The sequence below is a fragment of the Anser anser genome, assembly GCF_964211835.1.
Source record: "Anser anser genome assembly, chromosome: 9".
In the NCBI taxonomy this organism is placed as follows: Eukaryota; Metazoa; Chordata; class Aves; order Anseriformes; family Anatidae; genus Anser; species Anser anser.
The window spans coordinates 4,771,661-4,782,972 of record NC_139729.1 but is presented as its reverse complement, the minus strand read 5'-3'; the positions used below and the strand labels follow the sequence as shown (position 1 = coordinate 4,782,972).

Below are 11,312 nucleotides of genomic sequence, written 5' to 3'. Positions count from 1 at the left end.
ACCACGGCAGAGGACTCCAGTTAGAGACAAATAACAGATGCTGGCTCGGCACTTTCCAAACTTCCCTTTGGCAGGAGCAGACCGAAGAAGACTTTCTGGGCCCAAGGTGAAGAACCCTTATCCTCTACTAACCTACTTTAGAACTCAATTTTCCCCTTGTTACCCAACTAAAGTACCTCTTTGTTTTAGGACGCCAACCACTACAGGGTTTCACCAGAATTTGCGCCTACAGGGCCTGGAGGCTGAGGTACCTTCAGCGCGCCGAGTTTCACCAAACTGGATCTGCACCTGGCGGCTGGGTGGATGCGGGAGCCGAGGCAAAGCCGCCCACCACCGATACCGGGGCTCATTCCAGCCCTCAGCGAGGTCCCGGAGTTTCACGTTAGGATCTCTCTTCAGGAAATCCCAGCGAAAACGTGACGAAAAGGCCTTTTAATTCCCCGTGAGGGCAAATACGCTTTATTTGTACTTTGCCAGCACGCCCGTGAGGTGAGGGCAAGGCTCGGCTCCCCGCAGCTCCCACAGCCGCTCCCTCGGGGGGCTCCGCCGCCGCGCCCCATCGCCCTGTGACCGGCCGTTAGCCCGGGCGGTTCGCGCCCCTCACGGCTACGGCCTCCTTCGCCGTCGTGGGAGTTACAGGCTGAGGGAGCGGGGCGGCGGCGGCGGGGCCCCGCCGGGTGCCGGTGCCGGGCTGTGAGGCGGGCACTGCCCGCCTGCGCCCCGCTGCACCCCGAGGACGGTGGCGGCGGCCCCCAGCGGGGCGGAGCGGCCCGGGGGCGTGCGGTGGGGCCGCTCCCTCCTTCCCTTCCCTTCCCTCCCTCTCCTCCCTTCTCTCCTTCCCCTCCCCCGCCGTGCACTGCGCAGGCGGCGGCGCTGGCGCGATGGCGGCCCAGGACGGCGGCGGCGACGAGGTGCGGGTGCTGCAGAACCTTCGGGGCAAGATCTGTAAGTGGAGCCGAGGCCGGGTGCGCCGAGCCCGGGGGCCGTCCTGCGGGGCCGCCGCTGCGCCTTCGCCTTCCCTGGGGCTGCGGCCGGCGGGCAGCCCCGGGAAGGGAAGGAAGGAAAGGAAGGGGCTTTGTGGGGTGCGGGCTGGCGGGGCTGGGGGCTGGAGGATGGCCGGAGCCCCGGGGCGGCCGGGGAGCATCCCCCAGTGCTAGGATATCCGCGAGCCGGCCGCCGGCCAGCCGTGTCCCGTCCCTCCCTGCCTACCACCACCGGGCATCAGCGTGTTTGTCAGGCAGACGTTGCGAAAGTATCGATGTGCAGGAAGTCGGCGGGGGAAGGCCGCTCCGAAACGGCCGCTAACGCTTCTGTCTCTTGGCGTAGCGAAAGAGAGAGGCCGGCGGCCGGGGAGCGCTGGCTCGAACCTCTCGTGCGCTCGGCCCCGGGCAGCGGCGGGTGCCCCGCCAGGCTCGGCAGCGAGCCGGGGAACAGGATGTGCGCGGCTTCCTGGCGGCTCGGCACGGCTCGGCACGGCTCGGCACGGCGTGCATGCAGCCAGCCGGGCAGCCCGCTCGTTTCCTTTCTCACGCCGTCGGTCAGCTTTTTTGAGAATGAAGCGAAACGGGCCGGGTGTGGCGCCGTGCCGGGGTGGGGAGCCAGGTGCGAGGAGCTTTTGACTGGTTTAAATTTAGCTGAGGGGTGGAGGTGTTGCTCGAGCGCAGCGCAGGCTCGGGTTTGTCTTCGGTAAGTAAACGAGTGACTAGGCCACGAAAGTGGGAGGCTGTGGGAAACGGGGCTCGCTGCAGCGCTTGCTGCAGAGGGTTAATGCGAACCGAGCGGACAAGACTGAGCACACACTTCCTGAGACTTTGTTGTTAGCAATTATCGCAGAACTAACGCATGCCAGCTTGTCTAAAAAAAAAAAAAAGTCAGCGCTGGCTTATTTACTGACACTGTTCTGCTGCCTGACTTGTGTCGAGGGGTTTTGCAGCAGTTGGCAACACAGCAATTGACGAGGTTTTACTTTAGGTGATACTTGCGCCCAGCACGAGTTTTTGCATTAGATATTAAAAAGCACCCCCTGTATCTCTCGTGACTTCTGTTGAAGCCAGTTTCAGTGTCCTGTGCACGTGTTCTGTATTGATCCTGTTGTGTTGTAACTTTGAGTGTTAACGCATTTGAGTACCTGGCGAAAGTGATGGTGAACCAGAGGTTATCATCTGGTTATCATACATCCAAAGTTGGTTGCCAAAGATGGGCCTGTAAAATTGCAGGACCAATTTGGAAGATGGGTGGAAGTAATAAAAGATATTTCCTGAAACAGTGTGAGAAATCACTTGGGAAAGCTACTTGTTTTTTCCAGAAAAACAAAAACGCTTTTAAAAAGATGTGAGTTAATTTGCTGTGAAAGCTTGCAAACCCTCAAATCCCTAGCGGTTCTATTGGCCTCTTTGCCCAGCACAGGCTGTTTTATTTTCACTTCTTGCTCGTATCTTACTAATGTGCTTTTGGGGTGAAAACCCTTTGAATGAACAATAACAAACAAATGTAATAATATAATTCCCCTTGATCTGGAGGGATTAGCAGGAGCAGACTTCACTTTGGGAAGCTGGTGTTCATAGTCCATGAGAATTTTTTATAATATGCTTTTTGCAAGTAGAATATGTTTCAGTGCCTGAGTTTTGTTGGCATTTAAGCTATGAGAAGACTTAACACATTCATTTTGTATGTATTGCACAAGAGATCACAATTTTCAGGAGGCAGTTCTATGTATATAGAAAACACATTTGTGGTAACTTCTTATTTATGCAGTTTTACAGTACACAAGTAGATGATAAAATCTAAAGTTAGCGATGCTATACAGACAGTGACAACAGATTTAGAACTGAGGCATGTACTTAAAAGTGGCTTAATTAGCTATTACATACCTAACAATGAAAAACAGAATAGGAACACATTAGCAATCCCTGGGACTCCCCGTGTTGTGTGGGATACCTGTGTTTGCAGCCTGTCTCCTCCCTCTGGCTTTCAGGTAAGAGGCAACATGAAGATGTGATCTCTTACTAGTTTAAGACCATGGGGTATTTTTTTGAACTTGAGCAAGTTTCCATTGGGGATCCACAGAAGGACAGTCGTTCTTTTTAATGACTCTTTTGTATTGGCAGCTGTATTTTGTGTCAGAGTCGTGACAAAAGCACTTTACAAGGTTTATGCGTATCCTGCAGTTTGAGGTATGTTTTACAGTGTGTTATTCTTAGTTGTGTAACTAGCTTTTGTTTTCAGGTTAGACCATGTAGTAGTAGGTTTTTAGGTCATAATTGATTTAGTTGCGTTCATTTTTGGAAAACCTTAGTGGAATACGTGGAAAATAGCTAATTTATCACTTCCTAGAACTCATTTGACAAAATTCAGGACACGTTCTGTTTCAAACTTCTAGCACTGAGTTGTTTACACTGTGCGAATATATCGGGTTATGCTGCGCTCGTATAGTGGTTTTAATTGCTGCTATATAATATGTTTGGTCCCGCGAAATAGGTACGTAGCACTTCATGTGCATAAACTTCTATTTAGGTTCTTCATTTTGGGTCCCTGTTGTAGGATGTACACGAATTGTGCGTTTTCCCTCAACAGAGTGCGTTGTGAATAAATAGCATGTATCCATCCCACCTCCTGCTCCTGCTGGGTTTCTGGTTGTGTTAACAGTGAACAAGCTTTACCTTGATGTTCTCATGCTCTATCTGCATCTAACAAGTGATGTGCAGAACAAGGGAGTTTGACAGAACTGTGGAATTTAGTAGGTTGCTCCATTCCTGTTACTACTAACTCATAATGTTCATGTAATATGGGGAGTTGGAGTTTCTTAACTGCTGTGCGTCTGCATTGCCATCGTTCTATGCTCTAGCACTTAACTTTTTATTAGCATCACAGCTTTTCCCTTTTGCTTAGGTTTAAGTTCATCTTACTTTGAAGTAAAGTTTCTCTATGGAGTTGTATAGAGACCACCTGTGTATATATTGTAAACAATATTTTATAAATATTTTAAAATCTAAACTAACATATATAATCGACCCAAGTTTTTTTTAGTACTGATATTTTTCGCTGATTTCCTAAAGTAAGTGGTTGAGAGGCAGTAAAAGTTAGTTCAAAAGTCAGGTAAGCCATAGTAATCGTGAACTTGTACATTTTCAGAATAAAAAGGTTGATGTTTATTATGTTAGCAATGCATTCCAAACTTTCCCTGTTGAATTAGGCTACTAGATATGTCACGTGAAAATAATTACTGTTTTAAATTAGTCTGGTGACTGAAACTGCTGAGTTGGTACATCAATAAAAAATAAATTGGTCTGTTATTGCTGCTGTTTGATCACTTGAACTGCAAGTTTAAGTATGCTGCGTGGTTATAAATGACAGACACCCTGAAAAGGTTTGAAAAACGGTTCCGCAATCAAAGCTAAAAATGCTTTTCTTTCTTATCTCCTCCCCCCCAAAACCGTTATTAGGTATTTCTGACTAACCATCCTTACTGCCTACATTTTAATTCGTGTTCTTTTAAGAAAACGTGAAACTACAGTATTTGTAATCTCCTTTCAAAGTCCACCATACAGTAGCTTTGCAGTGCCAATAAAGTTAGGTTATCTCTTAAATACTTTTATGTGAAGATAGGATGGTAAAGCTCCAGGGTATTAACTGAAATGTCTAAGATGCTTATCAGAAAAAACTGTCGGGTACAGTTCATGCTTATTAATTACTTCAGCATCTGAAGCTCTGGGGATTGCAAGCCCCTTGAGATTTCTTTTTTTGTATTCTCATTCATATGTTTTATTAAAATAACTTTTTTTTTCAAGGTGATATTCAGTCTCATGCTTCCCCCCCCCCCCCCCCCCCCCCCCCAATATCTCGCTTATGGGCCATTTTGAGTTTAGTTTCTTTTTAAAGTCTGGTGGCATTAAAAACCGGTTCTGTACTTGTCTCTCAATCTGTCAACGTTAAGTGTGGTGTTTAAAAATAATACGTATACTTCCTCCTCTCCCACACCCAAGTTGATGAAAAGCTCATTGATGCTTCTGAGAGCAGAGGTTTTAACCATGGAAGTTACTTAAGTGTCTGTTCATGTTTTCTATCAGTACATGTATTCCTGACTTCGAAAAGATCAGGGAGGAAGTTCAGTCTGGTGGTGAAACCACCGTGTTCCCTGCTCAGATACAGCATTTCCAGTGCCAGGCAGCACTTAGTTACGTTTCAAGACTGCCACTAATCTATTAAACAAAAATAGAGAGAAGACAAAACGTTTCTGACTTTACATCTTAAGAGCATAGAAAACAAAGGTTATTTTCCAGTGTGCTTCATACCTGATTCTTTTTTAAAAAGGGACATATATGTGACATGTGAAATCTAATTTCAAGCTGAGGTCTCTGGAAGTAGAGGTGGTGTAAAGTTATTTAGATGCAGTAAGTAATTAAAACTCAATACTGTTTTAACCATGTTACTTTTTAATAGCTTATATAAAATTCAGATGATTTTGATTCCATGTTTTATTGGGGGGAGGGGTGGTGGTATTTCCAGTAGAAATATAAGGACACAAGAGGTCCTAGTTAAGGCCTAACGCAGAACACAACTCTGGTTGCTTGCATTTAAGATGATAACGTAAGTGATGATGGTGCAGAGAGAAGCTACTCAGCAATTAGGAGCCTCTCTCCTCAGGAGAGGGGACCAAAAACGCTTGGCTTGGCTCTTTCGGCAGAATCTGAGGTCAACGGGGACTAATGACTGTCTTCAAAGAAGGGGACACGGGGGGGGAAGTAACTGTTTAAGCTAAAGCATGGTATTGCCATAAAGAAATGTGTGTGTCTGCAGCATTTGGATTCTGGAAGAGCACTTTGAATGTTGGGAACTGTTTTTAGCTGTAATTGATTAGAAGTACCTATTTCACAAAGGGCTGTGTGGTATCCTGCATGTGTTGCTGCAGCGGCCTAGATTCACTGCCCAAGAGCTCTTTGTATTCCTGCATTGGCAGTCATCGTGTCCCATTGGAAACTTCCTTTTCTGTTCGTTCTTATATGTGGTGCACTTAGTCAATAGATGACTTTTCCCCTTCCCTATTAGACCAGACATTTAGGAAAAAATAAACTGTAGTCATAGCTCAACCTTTGAAAGTACATTGGTCAACTTAAAAGCAGCTAAAAAAAGTGAAAGATGAAGAGCAGATTAATAAGATTATATCTATCCCATCAGCTTCCTGTAACCAAAGCATTAATGGAGGAAACAGTGAAGAAGAGTAGCTCAGCCAGGTGATGCCTTTGCCATACGACCTAATGCCGTAACCCTTCGGGCTGGGAGTCTCTCAGACATAGCAAGCTATGCGGGGTCAAGCCCAAGATGAGACCTCGAGGGAAAGTGCAGGTGCTGCAGGAAGCGGTGCTAATGAGTCAGTGCGTCATCGTCTTCCTGTCGGCTCTTTCTCCATGTGAACCTGGATATCAAAATTTCAGGGTGCATAGTGGGGCTTACAAATTGAAAGTGAGTAACGAAATGCATACTAACTGAATGGAAGAGTAAACTTTAGGCACCCATTAAAACTATGAAGCTTTTGTGTAATATTTTGTTGTTTTTTCCCCTCAGTACTTAGTCTTTTTTTTATTATTTATTTACAGATGATGCCAAACATTTAGTTCCCAACAAAATGAGAGACTTCTTCTGTACCATAAACCTGGACCAAGAAGAAGTTTTTCGTACGCAGGTAGTTGAAAAATCTTTAAGGTAAGCTTAATTTTTAAATGGAAATGGTAATCAAGACCTTCTTGGTCCAGAATAAAAGCAAGATGTGTGTCAATGTCCATGTGGTTTTGCTTGTATGTCTTTAAAATGAGAGCTGACTTGTGGCAACTAATTGGAAGCATTACAGCAATGTGTAAATCTTGAGAGTAGTTGAGAAGAAAACAAAGTGGAGGCTTGTGAGTAGTACAGGACTTACATCAAACATGCGAAAACGTATTTTGCTGTTACTGTATTTTGTTCCATTGGGCAGCATAACATTCTTTTTCTTGCCAGGTTATTTTCAAGGGAAAGAAGTCTGCTTGATCTCTTACTTTCCCTGTCATTTCATACTTCTGACATGTAGTCAGTATGTATTGCTGGAATTCTGCTTTCAGTGTCTGCCTTGTAAAACCTGTTTCTAGAATGGATGAACGTGAACTTTTCATTTATAAAAGTTTTGTTTGCTGTGGGATGTTCCCCTGAATAAGCCTTATTCTCTCTTGAAATTCTTGTTGTTGGAACTGTAGCCTGTACTCAGGCAGAATGGCTTGCTTTGCCTCCCTGAGTTGTAGATTCTACTATTGTTTTAGAGCTTAAAAAACAATCCAAAAAGTCATGATAAAATGGCTGAAGTAGTCTTGAAACTTAGGTTCACTGATGACCCATACTGGAGGATCTTTGCAGCTGCATTGCTCAGAAGATCCGAGTGACAGTTTAATTTATTTTGAGGAGACATTAAACCTTCCTCTGAAATTCAAGAAAGTCTGCTAAAACTCTTATTTTTTTTCCCCCAATTCTTGCGATTTCCAGTGGTTTTGTGGTAGTGTTTGTTTTTAGCCATCTTGCGAGGTGTTTCTAGGTCAGGATCATCAGACTACTCGTACAGGAAAGTTAAATGGGGAGTTTTACTTTTTCAGAACACCATTTTAAAGCGTCCTTATGCCTCTTCATGAATAGTAAACACTACATACATGCAACTGGTTAAATTACAAAAATTGACTCATTGGTTACAGATGAGGAGGATGAGCAAAATATTTGGTCCTGATTGCAGTTCATTAATTTAACTGGAAGTGCAAATTGATGTCCTAAATGAAGTCAGTTTTTTAAACTCTGCTGTCAGATTTTTGACATGTTGATAATCAAAATCATAGAAGTTTAATGTTATGCTTGGAAACAAGACCTGTAACATTTAATGTTTATACAGACTTTTTTTCTGTAATATCCCTTTTTAAGAGTTAAGTGGATACACTTAAATCACATGAAGAAAGAATTTCTGACTGTGCAGTAAAACATTGGCAAAATAAATCACCTTAGATTAACCTCATTTTTAATAGTACTGAAGTTGAACTGAAACTTAATTGAGAATATTGCCACTAGTTCTTTATAGAGGGAAGAACAAAAAATTCACTATAAGAAAATAACAGTTTTGGGGTGTCTTAAACAACCGGAGAACAATTTTCATGTGATATGAAATATCGTATCTTGAGAGTGTTTTGTTAGGAGCCAATGTTCTCTGTTAGGAGGTGCATTTTTGTCTTCCCTGGCTACATAGGGAATTCTTTGATTCTGTGAATTACATCTGCATGAAGTTAGATCCACAGCATGAATAAGGTTCCCTACAAACTGATGAAATGTAGTAAAATAAATCATCCTGTAGTAGCAGCAACCAGAATTGGATGCTTACTCTTGTATTACTAGTGTGTATGTGGTTATGAAGGCTGGTGCTTGTTGCAGAAACTTAATTATACCATCTCGTTGCTTATTACTGTGTTGATCTAGGGTACTGTAATAACCTAGAGGTATTGGAAAGGAAGATGAAAGCTTTGATATCTAAAAGCCTGCAAACTTTATAACTGCTTTTCAGTAAGGTGTAGTACAGTATAATTTTAGTCATAACAGCAACAACAATTGTTTGTTTTGTATTATTTACTGTCTTTTAGACAAGTAGTTCACAGTCTGTTTTTGTCACTGTTTTCTGGGTTGCAGATTTTATACAAGGTATAATCCAGATTGTATTCTACAGATATCTGCTAGTTATGCATCTGTGGAAGTAATTATCACCAGAATTAAAATGTCTTTTGGTTTCAGTTATTGAAAACCAATGAAGAAATGTTTTTTTTTTAAATGCAAATATGTTTGGGCTTCCATCAGCACTGTGATGATTGTTAGAAGTACAGATGTGAAGCCAATGACTTTTCAGAGCTGAAAATACAAGGATTAATACTGAAGTGAAAGAAGAATATCCTGTCTAACGACTCAAAAATGTTTCCTGACACTATAAGAGATTTCTGGGGGTTTTGAAAAAATTTATTTTGTTTTCCCCTTGAAAGTTTAAAGAAGTTTGAACCTCCTCAAATTTCCATGGTCATATATAAGGAAATATGGAGGGAGAGGTTGCAGTATGTGTTGCATTTTTTGTTTAAACTATTTTTTATTAAACTTTGTGCAAATGCAAGGTTATAGCAAGAATTTAATATCTGGATATGACTGTTGCTTTTATCAAAAGACAGATGTGGGTGTATTGGTCAGTTTTCATCAGTGAATTACTGGTTTAATATGACAAGGAAGGGAAGAGCATATGAGTAATATTATACGTTTGTTTAATCTCCTGTATTACAGTAATCCAAAAGGCCATCCAGTTCTTCCTGTATGACAGTCTGGTCTTCCTTTGAATTAGCATTATCTTCTAATTTTGTATCTGTCACAGTCTTTAAAGTTCTTGCATCAAAGTCACAAATGAAAGTACTAAACTGACTGAATCCCTGAGGAACAGGTAGAGTAAGTTCTCCATTTTAATTATTCCTCATTGGTATAACCTATTGTACCCCTTCAGCCAGTTCATATACACCTTAGAATTTCTTTACTAATCCTTTGTATTCTAAACCTTAAATTTGCTCTGTATCTCCTGCTTTGCTAAAGAATAGTTAACAACTGATTGATACAGCAGTGGTGGTATTCTAGGTAAGGAAAAATGTACCAACATGATTAAAAAAATGAATTACATACTGTTTATGTTCATACTGTTGACTCGCTCTTTCTTGCAAATCTGAGGATTCACATAATGTTGAGTTCAAAATAATGATTGGTAGTAACTGGTCTTTTTTTGATATATTTGTGAAGTTCGTTCTTCTTAGCCTTAGGATATGGCTGCTAAATTGGTTTTTGGAAGTCAGTACTAATAGTCTCCATCCCACAATAATGAATCATTATCTGATTGTAATTGCACACATACAGCTGTGTAGGTATGGTAAGAATAAGCATTTAACTTAGTGATATGCAGTTGTTGAGTTGTACACCATGCCAGCTTGTGCACTCGCTGTTCACGCTTTCCACTGTAATATCTTTGTTTTTACTGCTGCAACTATTACTTGTGTAGCTAGTCAGGGAGCCGCATCATGGAATTGACCTAAATTGGAAGTAAGACTTTTTTATCTTCTGGTGAGTTACTGTGTCAATACAATTAAAATGAGCAGTGAAGGTAATAAGGAAGTTGAGGCTGCTTAAGGCTGCACTGCTGCTAAATAAAGGTAATGCTCGATAATTTATACCTTCACTGGTGCTGCCGACAAGAAGAACCTAGCTCTCACAATGAGTTGAATTTCTTGGGTTTGAAATCAGAAGAAGGGGAAGACAAGTGGGGAGCTGAGAAACTATAAGCAGAGTTTTCAGCTGAGAATTTTTAAGTTATATCTCAGTGTAATGCAAAGTCCAGTAATGATTTGTATGTTTTGAAGCCTATGGTAAAAGTTATGTGTTTGAACAAAGTGAACATTTTCACTTGTGGAATGTGTTATAATGAATTCCTGGAGTTAAAGCTATTGATTCTGAGAATAGGTTCAAGAAAGTTGGAACTCTAGTTTTTTGTGCTTGTGTTTTCACCCACTTTTTGTATTGGTTACCACCTGCTTTCTTTATTTTGAATTTATTTAATGAGATACTGGTCCTTGAGCATTTGATGTCTTTTCTCTAATTATTTTGGAGGGAAGAAGGTAGCTGTGATTTGACCTGGTATTTTTTTGCATAGGAACTACCATAAACGAATGGTTCCAAACATAAGCTTATTTGTACTGGTTTAATAAACAGGTATTGTAACAATACAGTGTCAGCAAGGTACTTTACTAGAAAATGACAACAAAAACTTAATTTCTGAGTTTGATCTAATTGTCATTGCTGTATTTTTCTGTAGAAAGAAAGCAGAGGCTAAAATTTGTTTCCTGAAGCTGTGTACCTTTCCCTTGTGATGATAATACAGCGTTGTAAATGAAAGTATTTTAAGTCTGTATGAATCCAGTAGTTTCAAAATAGTTTTTTTGTGAATGCATTTAATTTTCAGATTTCACAACTTGCAGTAACACAAGCATTGTGGTTTTGTCCAATTTTTTGAAATTCAAGCTACTGAATGCTGCCTATGATTGGATCAATAAGTTTACCTTAAGTTTAACGGAAGCATGCATACCTCAAGTGTGAAGATACGGAGTACACTGTGTGAAATGTCTGTAATACGAAGGAACCCAGAGTCTTTTTAGAATAATCTGCAAATACTTCTAGCTGTTAATTGGTACAGCATGCATGGCAGTTATTTAAGGTAAACTCAAAATGTTATATTAGACATCACT

The 11,312-nt window shown here is 41.6% G+C and overlaps 1 protein-coding gene across 4 annotated transcripts in view; it reads left to right on the top strand.

Annotated features, from left to right (window-relative positions):
* The first annotated feature begins 513 nt into the window (after positions 1–513).
* The window catches only part of RASA2 (RAS p21 protein activator 2), a 51,168-nt gene continuing 40,369 nt past the window's right edge, over positions 514–11,312 (top strand). Inside the window, exons 1-2 of one of the 4 annotated variants that reach the window (XM_083847859.1) lie at positions 514–945; positions 6,594–6,699. In XM_083847859.1, coding sequence (XP_083703985.1) covers positions 882–945; positions 6,594–6,699 — 170 coding nt within the window. In that variant the 5' untranslated portion in view covers positions 514–881. The other 3 variants (XM_083847860.1, XM_083847861.1, XM_083847862.1) reach the window with 3 other exon arrangements.